This window comes from Poecilia mexicana, unplaced genomic scaffold, assembly GCF_051168715.1.
Source record: "Poecilia mexicana isolate PSO_F unplaced genomic scaffold, ASM5116871v1 scaffold_5, whole genome shotgun sequence".
Classification (NCBI taxonomy): Eukaryota; Metazoa; Chordata; class Actinopteri; order Cyprinodontiformes; family Poeciliidae; genus Poecilia; species Poecilia mexicana.
The window spans coordinates 1,993,643-2,009,492 of NW_028263374.1; the positions used below are offsets into that span (position 1 = coordinate 1,993,643).

The following is a 15,850-nucleotide window of genomic DNA, read 5'->3' on the forward strand; positions in this document are numbered from 1 at the left end:
CCTTTCCTCACCTTTATTCATTTTCCATCTCCATTACTTGTGTGTGTGTGTGTGTGTGTGCGCGCGCGCATATATATATATATATATATATATATATATATATATATATATATATATATATATAAAAAAGAATTGCGATCATTACTCCTGAGATTTCTGTTTTGAAATGGATTATTCATACTCACTTTGATACAATACAATATTTGAATAATTGCCGCATTAAAATGTTGATTTGTTATTCCAGTAAATATCTAACAGCAAGAGGACACTCATGCCTGTTGTGGTTTGGTTTTGGTTAAGTTTGGCAAGCCTAAAGAGCAACGGGAGCCAAAATATTCATGTTATTTTTTTATTCTTATGTTTTTACCTCAAAACCAAATAGAATCAGATAAATGAATACAATTGAGTATCAAAATGGAAAATGAACTTCCGTAGGTAGAAAAGTGGGGTACAGCTTGGTGAAAAGGGTATTAAACCCAACCTGGAACTCCTCCTCTTTTTTGACATTTCTTGGGAAAAAGTTTTTTTTTACCATAAATATTCAATTCTTAGTTGGAATTGAAAGTCCTTTCTTTCCACTGATGTTGCAAAATCGAAAATTTCCCCCCCAAAAAAACTCAAAACAAACAAACAACCAAACAAAAGCCCAACCAACTCCAAAATGTAACGCTCATATAATTTCCCAACTTTAAAATACTGAAAAGCAGCTACAGTGACACCTTATTCTTTCCCCTCTCTGCTATGTAAATGTTTTCTTTTTCAACGCTGAATCCACAATACCTTTCACATATTATTCTGGCTTCGCTTTCCCGGTTTGCGGTCATGTGTCCAGGAAATCATAACGGAGGGGATAAAGCCGACTTTGTTAGAAAGCGTCCTCCTCCGATGAATGTGTTTTATCACATGAAAATCACACCTGTTGGTTGGCCGCCTGATCGCTATCGCACACGGTCGTGTTGCAGGAAGGCTTACCTGCAACAGCATGCTAATTATGCAAATGCTCAGCCCGTGCGGTGGGATCTGAAGAGGCTCTTTGTACTTTTTCCCTCTTGAGGGGAGAGTCTGGGGGGGAGCGGGGACCGACCGGCGGAGAGGCGGCTGCTTGGGTCAGAGGTAACAGAGTAGAAAAGACAGACGCTACAGGAGCGGCAGGGCAGAGCAGAGCCACTCACTATGACTTGTGTCAGCAGCTCTGTTCCAGGCAGGGAGCGATTTTGGATCCCCGCACATCCACCCGGCCCTGCCAGGTCAGTACAGAATGCATGGAGAAGGTGGAGGAATGATAATGGGTTATGTTTTTTTTATTTAATTTTTATTTTTTAGAATATTTTTGAAATTATAATTTTTCTTCAACTTTACACAACCTCGCTTCCGACACATGCCTCTCAATTTTAATCAAAAATGAACATCTGTAGCCCGCGAAGTGAGCTCAGTCGTGTATGTGTTGCGTTAAAAGCTTTGTAGATGAGATGCGGTTTAGTTTAAATAATGTTGCACTTTGCTGGAAGCTCTTTCCACGATAAGGCAGAGCCAGGCCCTGTGGGCAGACCGCGCCGGCTCCAGCCGCTGCCGCTGCCGCCGCAGCAGCGGCTGGATTGCTTTATCATCCCTAAGCAAATACTGCTAACTGCGAAACATTTCCCCAAACATTTGTTTATACATTGCTTCACACTTGTCTTGACACGACTGCGCGGCGGGTCGGAACTCACCGTGGGCAACCCTGTCACGAAAAGCTGCTGACAATTGAACAATGCGTGAGAAATGGCGTGCTAATCAGGGATATGTTATGGTGCAGTGGAAATCTGGCACAGAGAAAGTTTTTTTTCTCTAAGTGTTTAATGTTTTAATTTTGGGTTTGCTGTAATTGGATGAAGTTTTATGAGACATTCTTGCATGAATCTTTTTTTTTTTTTTTTTTTTTTTTTACCGTTGCAGCTGTCAGTCACAGTGATGACAATGCAAAATTGTCTTTATTTATATATTGTCAAATAAACCTTTAGATGCCTAACACTTCTTTCATCTGTTGAGTAAGCCTCCTGGCACTCACGCACTCTGGCTTTTGTGTACTCTGAACAATTTTGCTCCAGGCACTCGTTGAAAGGCAACTAGGATGATATAAGCCCGAAAAGCTGCTCTTGTCAGGAGGGGAAAGGCAAAGAAGAAGAAGAAAAACAATGACAGAGAGAAAGAAGGAGGAAACAAAAGGAAAGGAAAAGAAAGAGAGAACAACAGAAGGGATTTGCATTGCCAACCCCCTGGGGACTAAATGTTAGGTTTTGCGAGTTACAACTTGTTGGGTAACTGAAGTTTTTGTGTGAAGTGATTCTTGTCGTGGGAAGTGTAACGTTTCAGTGTTGTCGGCGCTCAAAAGGGAGAGGAGTTGATTTTTATCTGAGAGCAGAGGTTTCCTCTGTCTGCTGTCATTCATGCGGTAGGAGGACTCAGCCGGCAGCGCTGAATCGTAAAAGACTCGTGGTACAACGCACCGAAACTCCGCGTGGAGACTGAGCCATGGACTTGATGTGAAAGGTCAGTTCACCTTTAAGGTTTCTCCTTAAAGTTATCAAAAGTGAACCGTCATCTGTAGAGAACAACAACAAAAAGAAACAAAGAACAACTTAAAACAGAAAATTGCTCTGCCAGATGCATGTGACACATGCTTGTATTTAGAGGCAACCAAAGAAATTGATTCCTACCATGCAGGCCACGAACCTTTCACCTGTAAGCCCCGACTAAAACTGCTTATTTGAGAAAATGTTTTTGAGATGAATCTTTCGGTTTTTAGGCTTTTAAAACTTTCTTGAATTGTTGATTTGACCGCTTACGAGCAGCAAGCGAGGCTTTCCATAAGCTGTACGGCAAACAAATTTAACAAAGTAGTTTGTTTGATTGAAAAGGAGACGAGAAGTCTTAAAGTTAAACAACCTGTTATGACAAAAGTTTTTGTGCTTTTCACTGATTTTAAAAACGAAAGGTTATTTTAGCCAATTGTGATCCATACACATAAATTAACAATTTGGAAAACACTAACAGAGTTTTTCTTTGACATCTTGGCAGAAAACATCAGGTAACTCTGTGCAGCACCAGTTTAAGGCAGCGTGTGTTTGGAGGTGGTGTTAGCTTACAAAGGCCATTTCATACCGTCTGGTTCACTCTGCTGTCCGCTTCAATCTCAACACCTGTGTGACTCATCTCTGGGGTCCGCAGAAATTGGTTGCACGTATTTTTGGACAGTGAGAGCAGCTCTACCATTAACAGGGTAGATCCAAACACAGCATAAAACTTTTTAATGGCTGAGCAGAGGTGTCTTACTCTGTGCGAATGCTCCAATACAGCCGACATGGAAGTAGAATTAAACGACGCAACTCTACGTTTCTGAAGTGCTTAAGTTTGCTATGGCTAGGTTGTTAGCTAAAACATTTTACAAGTACAGCATTAGAAAAGACAGAAAAAGAAGCACTACTTTTGTTTGTTGTAACCTCCTGAACACTCTGAAGGCTGGTGTTGTTTTCTTGGGGAAAAGGTTGTAAGCAAAGTGTCCTTGACTAGCTAGCTGCTAACTGGCAAAATTTTCTTTGAAGTTTGATTAGAGTGGACTAAGCCAAGTTGGTTTGAATGCTCCTTTTATAAACAGCTAATGGTTGACCCAAATAGTGTCCCATAAGTGAAAATGCGAAGGTTTCACTGTATCGAAGTATTTTACACAAGGACCTTTACCTAAATTGAAAAACATGAATCATTTGAATTGTAACAGTTGGTAGTTTTCACACTGTCCTCCCTTGTTTATTAACAATGACATTTTTTTTCTCGAACAGTTAAGTTGGTTTTTGTGAAAGTGTTGAAAAACATAGCAGCTGTCTTTCAGCCAGTCAGCTGGCAGTGTGCAGCAACATGTCAAGGAGGATTAGGGCTGAGATATGTACGACTCTGGCACTTTCTCTGCCAACTCAGTAAAAGTAGTTTAAACTCCATAAAGAGCATGAAATAATGGCTTTAAAGTTTGTTTTTTAAACTCGACAATGGTTTTAATTAAATTGTTCATGTCTCTTCCCCATATTAGTCTTGCTTTACAGGATTAATCATGACTAGTGATAGGTATGCATGACTGAAAGGTCTGGCTTACTATTCTTTTTTTAACTCAAACATTTGATACTGCAGGTAAGCGATTTCCCCTCCATAGCAAAGATCACCTGCTCTGGCTGGTTTATTTCCTGCTTTATGCATGCATACACTAACACACTAATACAAGTTTTTGCTCACTCACTTTGTTCTACTTTGTAAAGCTCAACATCTGCTTGGAGGTCACAGCTTCATTGTGATTTCTCAGCAGCATGCGACAATGCCGTATAAAAGCCCAAACAGCCTCGTAGGTGGTCGCAAAAAAAAAAAACCCAGGCCTCAATCAGATAGCCTCACAAGAAGGCAACGCTTTTCAAATAATGCAACACACACACACACACACACACAAGGTCGGGTTCTGCATGGATGCAATCTGCCACGGATAGACTTGTGAGTGTGTTGTTCAACCAGAGGAGAGGGATGGAAGCGGCAACCTTGACTGGTTTGCATTGTTCTCACTAAGACGCCGACGGCATTGTCCAAGAGAGTACAAACAAAAACCTTTTGCGCTGGTGAAAAATACACACACCTTTGACGCGCATTCCTTGCTGTCAACAGCTCTGTGGGTCGTTGAGATTCTGTGCATACCTCTGTAGCCAGTGACACACATTCACTCTGAGCGTGTGAACGCCACCTGTGGCAGCCCTGCAGTCCGGCTCCCTCCGGAACGCCGAGAGGAGACCCAGGAATAACTCTGAGCGTGGGACTGGACTCAGCGTGTTGCCGCCGTCCGCGCCCCCCCGCCCCTCTGCTCCCCTTTCCCACCCGCCGTCGCACAATCAACCCCTTGCCGACGGTGGCCGCCGCCGTGTTGGTCAAACAGTTTCCCACCTCTCCCTCTTCACCCCCCGATTTTATTTCTACATAAATATCCACAAACAAACAAACACCACACCTGAAAATAGCTGTCAAACAAGATGAGGCTCATGCAGATTTTTTTGAAAGCTGTTGATTTATTCCAGTTGCGAATGGAACGTGAATCGGTGCGTTTGAAATGCTTTCCTGAGTATTGTTGGCTGAATTGCCAGTGTGTGTGTGTGTGTGTGTGTGTGTGTGTGTGTGTGTGTGTGTGTGTGTGTGTGTGTGTGTGTGTGTGTGTGTGTGTGTGTGTGTGTGTGTGTGTGTGTGTGTGTGCGTGTGTGTGTTTTGTTCCGCTTCACAAGAGTTTAGCCTCCAATTCTGCCTGCTTGTGATCTAAAACAAACACACCAATAATTCAGATCACTTTAAGAACTAAAAGTAGTCAAGTGGCTGACTTGAAGTGAGGCTGCCCGTCCCACATGTTTACAGCTGTTTTATGTGCTCTGGAGTTTTAGCTGCAGTCAACTGAGTAAGTTACATTGGATATTAAGATTTGAATAGAAAGAGCTGTACAAATATCTAGGTTCACTCGAATTAATGCCACTTGGACATAAATTAGAAGTTGGAATAACTTTACCTTCAGTCAGAACTCGGTGCCATCTGCTTTGTTTCAATGCCAGCTCCTATTAGCCAACAAGCTAACAATACATTTTTTACAATACAAGTTTTATAGTGGTTATCAAACATCAAGCAGAAGTAAAGAGTTTAAGAGCAGCAATCATGAAATCCAGGGCTGCTCGGTAAGCTCCGGCTGTCGGAATTCCGACTTCAAGAGGCATTTTTATATTTACGGCTCAAAACTCAGAACATCAGTCTTCAAACAGTAGTGTCAACGTACTTCTACACTTAGACCAGAAAGGTAGATTTGTGTTGCAATACACAGAAAAACAACAACCGTGCATCAGTTATCTTGGAACAAAGATTTTTGAAATGCTCATTTAAACAGTGGAATTATTTTAAATGTTTTGAACAGGGAGTTTCTAACTGCTTTTTAGGTCCCTGTTTGTTTTCGGTGATGGGCTCGGCCACATTTAAACAGGTTTGGCGGCAGCACAAGTGAAACGGCACAACCTCCTGAACCAACACACTTTATTAACAAAAGAAGAATAAAACCAAACAGGGTTGGATGTTAAGTGTCTAATGAAGGCATACTGTCTTGTTTAAGTAATACATTTATGTGACGTCACATTAGACAATTTGCCACCACGACTGAGTGTACAGCTCCAGACAGATGTTTGCAGAGATTCATTATGAGTATTAAAGGCAGATTAATTATTGACTGTGAAGAGTTGGATTTTTTTTTTCAGGGCTGAGTGATCATCCAAAAAAGAAACAAAAAACATCCTGAGAGATTTTGTTGGGAAGTAAAACATTGCACATTAGGATTAGTGAAGCACAGATTTGTTTCTGCCTCATCACTCCTACCTGTTCTAGACTTTTACAGGAAAATCGGCATCTGTTACACCAACACCAGCCCTGATGTGTGTAACACATGCTACAATCACAATCTTTAATATGTTTTCTGGACATGTTGGCATCAGAGCCGCTGCTATAAACTCATTGTATCTCTGAATAGTGCTGTTTATGTTATCTTATATGCATATCTAGTGGTGGCAAAAGCAACAAAAAAAGTATTATGCTATGTACTTAAGATGGAATATATGCACATATATTCATGACATGCTTTGATTAAAGTAATTTATCCTCGGTGAAATTCCAGTACCGAAAAATTAACTTTATACCAGGTGAGTCTCTCACCTGAGAATGTGAACCTACTAGGCTGATTCTGTGCCTTCAAATAATTTTAATGCTCCTGTAGAAGATTCATAACTTAAAAGTTACAGGAACCTTGAAAAAACAGTCTGTGTGCTACACTCAAGAGAGAGATTCATTTGATGGATCAAAGAGTGATGTCATCACTGCTGATGTCATTGTTACAATAGGAACTAAACATTCTAATGGTGCATTCACATCAAACACGTTTTGAACATCAGGCGAGTCTGGTTTACATTCAAAGTCTATGTGGAGTACTGGATGCGCTGGATGCGTCAAACGATTCAAATGGCGCCGCGCTAGACGCTCGAAGAGCGCTGCAACGGCCCTTGACACGCCTCCACATAGAGTTTGAATATAAACCAGATGCGCCTGACGGTCAAAATGTGTTTGGTGTGAACGCACCATTATATGTCCAGTGTCATATTAGGTCCACCGTATTAGGACCAAAGACTTGTCCTAATATGATGGATTCATTGCTTTGGGTCAAGGGTAATGTTTAGAGGCAAGATGTGAATTAAGGTTTAGTTAATGTTAGGAATAGACTAGTATTGGTTTGGGTTAGGGAAAATGTCTGGGTTAGGCAAAATTGGAGCTACTAAAATGAAGGGAAATCAATGCAAAGTTCTAATATGGGTTGAAATAGTTTTGACAAACCTGAATTACATTTCGTTTTCTAAATCATTCTATAAATGATATAATGTTGGGTTGTTTTTCTGCCAATTGCATAACTGCAGTACACCAGTAGTCTAATGGGTCTGATTAGAAACCAATCAGAACCAAAGGTTTGCCTTTTGGTTCTGATTGGTTGTTTCTGGTCAGTAGCAGAGCCAAATTAATGTTCACAAATTCTCTGTTTCGTATTTTACTCTCAACTGTTTAACAAATATTCATCCATCATCTAACATACTAGATGATGGATGAATATTTGTTAAACAATTTAAGGCTTTGCCAAATTTGTGCAAAGCCTCAAATTTTCATAATGCAAAGTGTTAGCAAAACCTGGGCTTGGATAGGTTAGTGCCACCTGGGTGTGGGTCGGTGTAAAGGCTGAGCCGGGCTTAGCTTGGCCTTCATGCCAACGCCAACATGAAGGTCCTCCATGCAACCAGTGGAGGTTGGTCGCATGGATGTCTGTCTTTCCTCGGACCTCCATGTTTGTGTGGAGGTTTGGCTTTGTGTGGACTCCTTTGTTTGCAACCTGAGTGTGGGTCGGCGCAAAGGCTGAGCCAGGCTATGCATGGAGACCCCTTGTTGATTCAAGGTCCGTTTTTCTTCAGACCTCCCTGGTTGTTTGGAGATCCATCTTTCCTCAGACCTCCCTGGTTGATTGGAGGTCCATCTTTCTTCGGACCTCCCTGGTTGATTGGAGGTCCATCTTTCCTCAGACCTCCCTGGTTGATTGGAGGTCCATCTTTCCTCAGACCTCCCTGGTTGATTGGAGGTCCATCTTTCTTCGGACCTCCCTGGTTGATTGGAGGTCCATCTTTCCTCAGACCTCCCTGGTTGATTGGAGGTCCATCTTTCTTCAGACCTCTCTGGTTGATTGGTGGTCTGTCTATCCTTTGTCTCCTCTGTTTGCAGGAAGCCTTCTGTTTGCAACCTGGATGTGGGTCAATGTAAAGGCCGAGCCAGACTATGCATGGCTACCCCTCGTTGATTCAAGGTCTGTCTTTCCTTGGTCTCCTCTGTTTGTAGAGAGCCTTCTCTTTGCAGGGGGAACTCTGGTCGGGTGGAGACTCTAGGATGGTTGTTTTCTAGAGCAAGTTTCAACTCCACCTTCAGGTCCATAACCTGGCCCTGCAAAGATTTCACCATTTCCTCCTGAGCCTTAAATTTGGAAGCTTGCTCAGAGTGACTTTTGAGCTGCTCCTCATATTTGAGTCTCACTCTGTATTCCTCAACCATTACTTCAATCAGATCTTTGTTGCGGGAGGCATATTTTGCAGCCTCCCATTTGAAGTACTCCAGCTGTTGAAGAACGTTCTTGTCAGGTGTAACTTTGGAAGAGCAAGAAACCTGTTCACGTTTCACTTGCAGGTGACGTTCTTTTTCCAACATTTTTTGCATTTTTTGAATCTCCTCCTGCTGGGATTTGACTTCAGCCTGACATGCAATCCTTCGGTCTCTTTCCTCATGGAGTTCAAAATTCTTTTTCTGCAGTTCTGTTTTAAGATCGTCTACCTGCTTTGTCAGATCTTTGACGTGTTGGCTAATCTCTTCCACGTCTTCCACTGAGGGGGGTATCTTGAAGCCAGCAGAGGGTGTTGTTTCCTGTTTGACTTCCAATGATCTTGGACTCTCAAAGTCGCCGGAAGGACTTGATTCTCCCTGGATCTCTGATTCATCTTCCGGCTCAATGGGGCTGTCATCTTCAACAGGGAAAATGATAGCGTCGTAGTCGACATGGATGTTGAGGTCTACCATTTCGACCCATGAAAGCTTAGCTGGAAAAACTTCATGTTCGCAAACAATCTGTTGTTGCTTCATGTCTATAATCTAGTAACTTCTTGCTTCTCTGAACGTCAAACGTGCTCTGAAGGGTGATCTGTCGCGATAGAACTGTGGAACAGGTCTGAGAAAACTGTCCGTGAGCTACATTCAAGAGAGAGATTCCCTGGTGATATCATAGAGTGATGACATTACTGCTGATGTCATTGATACCATTGGAACTGAACATTCTATCCACCTTACTCCTGGGAGGCTTACTGGGGAAACAATTATGGGTCTTACTTCTGGCGGCTAGCAGAAGTAGTGTTATTTCGTTGTAATTTATAGGGTTTTTGGCTAATCTATATTCATGATAGTAGTTGCATCTCTTTTGTCGGTTAATACACTGCCTTGCTAACATTAACACAAACATTAGCATTTCACTGCTCCCCATTAGCATTAGCCTTTTCCCTAAAAATAGCTTTTATCTATTTTTCTTATTTATTAGTCACACTTAGTATACTGAATAGAGGACGTAAATGTAAAACAACATGCTAGTGACAGCATTATGTTAGCAATTTGGCTCATTTTAACTTGTACACTAATTTTAACATACAGAATGGAGTAAGTCCATGTTACTCAACATGTTTGTGACTCTCCACATGCTATTCAGTACATTGCAGCTTACTTTAGCATTGATGCTAATTTGTAGCATTAGATGGGCACACTTTGGCAGGCCCCGTTTAAATTTCTTCAGAAATGTTCTAGTTTGAAGATTGTTCCTTCATAAATGGAAGGTTTTAATTCAAAGTTTCTCCATATAAATGATGAGAAACTGAAGTACAACAGGGCCAACACTTTCATCCCGGAATGGAACAATTTTGAAGGAGATTTTTTTTTTTTTATTAATTGTAAAAATTTATATCATTAGTATAATATCTCTTAAAAATGTAAAAAGACAGTTTTTCGTTTGCTGCTTTTGGACTGTTGGGACAACAAAGAAACCAGAAAAAGTTTTTCAAAGTGAGACCACTTAAAATGATCAGTTTCTCTGCTTTTACTCTTTATAGTTACACGTTTGAGGAAAATTAACATTGTTCTTTTCTTCTATGAACTACTGATATGTCTCCAAAATTCCGAGCAAAAATTTAGTGTTTAATAGCATAAAATGAGAAATAGTCAAAATAACAGAGGACACATCGCTTTCAGACCTCAAATAATGCAAAGAAAACAAGTTCATATTCATTTGGACACAACAATATTAATATTTGAACTCAGGAAGAGATCAGAAATCAACATTTGGTGGAATAACCAGGAGGTTTTCAGTGGGGTTCAGTGCAGTCGGCTCTTCATTTTTTCCAGAGCTCTATAGATTCATGCAACTTTTTCTCCATTTACAAAACAATAACGGAAGATAAATTGATCTTCAGGTTTTTTTTTTTTTTTGTAAATATTGTTAAAATCTCATTGTCTTGCTCTTGTGAACTCAGCATGGTGAATGGTCTTGTTTGGTGAGTTGGTTGTACCTTTAAACCTCAACTTTTGATGCAGTATAATGGTTAAATGAGGTCACCATTACTACCTGTTTGTATATGTCTCCTAACAGCCACACCCACACACTGAAGCATATTGGTGAGGTCTGGAGCTGTGGACCCTGGCAGACAGGTGCCTTTGTTCAGAAACAGGGTGTGCAGTCTGGGAGCGGGGGGGGCTCTGAGTCATTATTATGCTTTCCACAGAACGGTGGCGCTCCGCTTTTTTTTTTTTTCTTTTTTTTTTTTTTTTGCCGTGTTCCCGAGTTGGTCGGCACATTCCGCTGGCATTGTTATCCGGCCCGTTTCCTGCGGCCGGCGGCTTTTGTCAGCCTCTCCCCCATTGTCCTGGCTTCCTTTGTTCCCTGGCTCCAACAATAGCTTTTTTTTCTGCCTCTTTATATATATGTGCACTTTTTGCCCTTGTGTGTTCTGTTTGTTTTGTTCTGCTGTCTGCTGTGTTTTTCTTTTCCTCCGGTTGTAGAGCTTGGAAATAACACACACACACGCGCACACACACAATCCCGAGTTGGTATTTGTTCAGGTTTGCGTGGACTCAGACCTCTCTCAATCAACCTGTCCTGTCTCCCTCTGTTTTCCTGTCACGTAGTCGAGACTTACACTGATTTTAACTTGACCGTAACCAGGTCACCGTATTCTGGATTAGGCTTGTTGAGGTTTTGCCCCTTTTTTTTTTTTTTTTTTCTTTCCCCATCTCCATTCTAGTTTTGTACCCAAAGAGCGACAAAAATATGTACAAAATGTGGATGTGTCTGACACGGGACTTCTACAACTGTTTGTTTGTTTGGACCTGGAACGTTTCACAGCCGCTCTGATACTTTGTTCATTCAGGAATTGCTGCAATTTAAAAGTTATTTTCTGTCATCTTTGTAGAGTCGATTGCAGTCTGGGTGAGATCCAAACCGTTTGTCACATCAGCCAAAATCGTCAACTTAAAAGTGCTGTCAGTCAAAAAATATGATTAAAAATCACCAAAAATATATTTATATATTTTACCTGTTTAACAATAAACTAATCATGATCTGTTTTAGTTAAACAAATAAAGTTGTTTTTCTTTTATTGGAACAGAAAATGTCATAGATTTGGAGAATCAGCATTCAGTTTCTATGCTCCTTTAATCTGGAACAAACGTTCAGAAAACTGGAAAACAGCCAAAACACTGACTTCCTTCAAACCAAGGCTAAGATCTCACCTGTTAAGAGTTGCCTAAATAATATTAATAATAACTTAGAACATTTATCGATTATATTTCAAGTATATTTGCTTAATGATGGCATTCGATGCTTGTTTCATAACTGGTTGTGTTATGTTTTTGTCATTTGAGGCACTAAGTTTGTGCTGCCTCTTTGCTGAAATGTACTATATCAAATAATGAACTTTATTTGATACAGTAAACAACACATAACTGTGTACATATCACAAAAGTATGCCATAAAACAGAATGCCAAGAGAATGACTGTCACAATAGTTGTGCATAATAATAGTATGAATTGTGACATACTATATGTGCAATCCAAAACTTAAAAAGAGTTTTAAAGGGTCTGGACCACTTCCCCAATCTTCAAGTGTAGATTTGTTCCCGTTCCCCAAAAATTCACAAAAGAAACTGTTGAAAAATGTCTATATGAAAATGCAAAAGAAACAAAAAACTAAATAAATCTGCCATTCATCTATGGAAAAAAATAAGGATGAAATTTTATGTTTCCCCCGCCATTGTTGGAACAATGGTTCAGTCCAATGTGTAGGAGGAGCAACAACAGCAGCAGCAGCGCAGCGGAAAAACCCTGTCAGAGCCGCTGAACTGAGGAGCTAGCTGTGGTTATGCTGCACAAGCAAAAACCCCTCCAGTAAGTAAATACTTAAAGCAAAAGATATGTAGCTCAATAGGATGAAACGGATTGACAATAAAAATTAGACTGCAGTTATTTCATTACTTTGGCTGAGTCATGATAAACTACCACATTATGCCTTGGAAATCAAAACTAGCAAAACTGGCTACATTGCTTTGATAGACTAAAGCAAATACTTTAATCATTTAACTCTCTACCGCTGAAGTTAATGAGAAGAGTAGTAAACGTAGTCTTTAAACCCACAAAATAACGTGATTTTTTTTTTTTCAGTGAAAATCCCTGGTGCCTTGAGCATTAAGTTGATGCTTCCCAGATATTCATTATTTCTACTTGTAGGTTCTCAGCCATCCAGGACAAGGCAAAACCAAAACAAGTTTAAAAATAAAGCAACTTAACAAGTTACAATTTAAATAACACGTAACCTGTATTTAGAGACACTACAAATAAATCAATGTTTGAGGAGTTTTACTAAGTGGGGTTACTTATTAAAACTTAGTTTTATTTAGAGCCTTACATTTTTGTAAAGGGTTAGCAGAGATTAGATTAGTGACACTGAACCAAACTCATCTCAACAATATTTCAATCTTAGTTTGTCTCAACAGTTTACTGAGAAAAACATTTTTGATGTGCATTGCTTCTTACTAGTCATTTTTGGTCTTGCAGCTTGAACACTTTAAATGTTACTCTGAAATGTAACACTTTACATTGCATTTTAGTGGGATTTTGCCAACCCCTGCACTCCCCAAAGTATTGCTTAAGAAATCTCCATGTTTATTGAAAACTGAAAATTTATATATATTTTTGTATCAGCAAAAAACAAACAAAAAAACAACAACAAAAAACAAGATCTGGGCTAGTCTTAATTTAAAAATACTTTCTGTATTTAGCAAAGTTTTCATAAAGTAGTTAAAAGCAGATGTGTGTGTCCTGTTCATTTTGGAGCATAAGTTCACTTCACAGGATTGATGTGGTTCTGTTTACCACGAAATTAAAATGGAACTCAGTGGCTTAGAAAAGACGATCACGTTTGTGTTGTGTCTAACATTTTTGGAAGAAGATTGCATATAGATATTTGTAGTTTCATCCTCATCTTGCACTGTTAGGTCAAATTTATAATTGTAGGGTGCAAAAAATCAACTTGGGGCCACAAGTTGTCCCCAAGCCACAATCTGAACAGTCCTGATGTAAGGTAATAGAGTATCGGGTGATTTATCTGTGAGCTGTTTTTGTTTGGCTAGAGGTCATAATCACTTATGACCCAAAGCAAATGGAGGTCAGAGGTTTGGAAAGTCTTCAGTAAGTAAATGAATAAAAGTAATAAATGTTTGAGACCACTACTTTGAAGTAACGAATAAAAAGGGTCATAAGTTTTCCTGCTCTAAGTGTCTGCTCGTTACCATAGATACACATAAATGTAAAACTGATTACAAATACCTTAAAATGCAGATTTGTGAAATCTTTGGTTATGTATACAAAAAAAAAAAAAACAGATTTTCACTTTGCCCCAAAATATCCCTAAGCTATTTTCTTGTTAAATTGAATTTGATCTACTGTGTAGCTGGATGAACTGTCATACCTGTAAAATGTATTGAATGGGTTTGTTTATGGGTGCAAAACATACCCATAAAAATTAACTAAAAATTACAATGCATGTGAAAGAAAATGAAAGAAAAGCCAATGTACTTGGTGCCATGACCTCTGACCTGGAGGCATGATATCTTCAGGTGGAGATTTTGCTGAGAATCTGTGTTCAGTTTCAACAACCTGACCACATCTCCGGTGTTTTTCATGTATTTGGAGTCTTCCTTTTAAAATCCGAGATACATCAACAGTTTAGCCCTAAGACTCATAATCCCACCGTGTAAAGCTACTTCCAGTGCTAAGGTCGTTCTCTGGGCCGGCCAGTGAAAAGTCAAAGCTGGTAACTAAATAAAAGCGGACCTGGCTGCAGTCCGTGTCAACCTGAACCACCCTGTGAAAGAACTCCAGGCTCAAGCTGGAACATTCTGCAAGCCAAGGCTAGCACCACACAGGGTGGGACTGAAAAACCATCTAATCTTTTCGTGTTTGTGGCCAAGCCTCTAATTAGGACTGTGCCCACATCTTAAGTTTGCCAGTGCATGAAATGAGACAATTCAAAAACTTTCCCTTGTCTTCATGTAATTTCCATTTTGAGTCACGCTTAGTGTCAACTACCTGTACAAAAACGGGCAAATTAGCATGGCAGAGACTCGCAGCGTGCCACACCCAGAGGACAATTAGCATTATGTGTGTGTTTGTTCTTCCAACAGAATGGTTGAGCCCAGCCCTTCAGCTCTGCACCTCCTCTCCGGTGGGGATGTACGCATGGCGGACATCGGTGTCAAAGTGGAACAGGAGGAATGCGGCGGAGACAACGGAGCCAAAACCAACTCGGAGCACCCCAGGACTCTGCACGACTGGTCAACAAGTCAGCCTCTAGAGACGCGCCAGCTGACCCCCCCACTGTCACGCTCCCCTTCGGTAAGGAGTCTTATTAGTAGGAATGCATTTAAAAATAAAGATTCTTCCCACTCATTGGGGAACGATGCTGAAACGGTCAAATTAGCTTGGTGTGGTGATGAGTTGCTCCATGTTCTTATAGGAGGGCTCTCCAGGAAAGGAGCCGCCTCACAAGCAAAGCCCCATGGGAGCGAAGGAAGCCGGGATTCACGAGCGATCAGAGGGGCAAGCCAAAATTAAGGAAGGTCTGTAGTCATGTTTGAGAGTCACTTGTTGGTGGAAATACTTCAGAGATGTTCTAGTGTTCCAGACAGTGTTATTTCTTTTATCTATAATAACTTATCACAATGTAAAAGTGTAACATTACTTCTTAAATAGTAAGACATGATAACTAAAAGCCACTTTAAGGTCTTTTGGTATTTTTAAAGTCTCTTGCATGACTGGTCAGTAGGGCTGGGCATTTATTGTATCGTTTATCACTTATCGTGATAAATTTCTAACCATGATAAGATTATTTATTATTGTAGCCATAACAAATTCTAATTAATGATGCTTAATGATGACAACTGTCCATATTGTCAGGAGTGTTACAATACGGACTGTTGTAACACTCCTGTTTGTTCAAAGAGAGTATCAATAAAAGTCAATACATATGAAAATATGATTAAATACAGTTACTGTGTGCACATCTGACTGGTGTCCATATCGCCCACCCCTTCTGGTCAGCAGACTCTTGGATGTTCAGGTCTCTAAGGTTTATGGCCTCCACATTGATGTATTTTA

General features: G+C 40.3%; 2 protein-coding genes across 4 annotated transcripts in view; one reads left to right on the forward strand and one right to left on the reverse strand.

Moving 5' to 3' along the window:
• Positions 1 to 933: 933 nt before the first annotated feature.
• The window catches only part of sox13 (SRY-box transcription factor 13), a 31,160-nt gene continuing 16,243 nt past the window's right edge, over positions 934 to 15,850 (forward strand). The window contains exons 1-3 of one of the 3 annotated variants that reach the window (XM_088005320.1): positions 934 to 1,247; positions 14,878 to 15,088; positions 15,210 to 15,312. In XM_088005320.1, coding sequence (XP_087861446.1) covers positions 1,174 to 1,247; positions 14,878 to 15,088; positions 15,210 to 15,312 — 388 coding nt within the window. In that variant the 5' untranslated portion in view covers positions 934 to 1,173. The remainder of the gene's footprint in view (positions 1,248 to 14,877; positions 15,089 to 15,209; positions 15,313 to 15,850) is intronic. The other 2 variants (XM_088005321.1, XM_088005322.1) reach the window with 2 other exon arrangements.
• Positions 8,193 to 9,243, reverse strand: LOC148159570 (uncharacterized). Its single transcript, XM_088006031.1, has one exon. It carries the CDS (start codon positions 9,241 to 9,243, stop codon positions 8,368 to 8,370), a length of 876 nt encoding a protein of 291 aa, XP_087862157.1. The 3' UTR covers positions 8,193 to 8,367.

What these genes read in the sequence shown, in the direction of transcription:
- LOC148159570 (XM_088006031.1), bottom strand. Translation starts at nt 9,243, where the DNA reads ATGAAGCAACAACAGATTGTTTGCGAACATGAAGTTTTTCCAGCTAAG.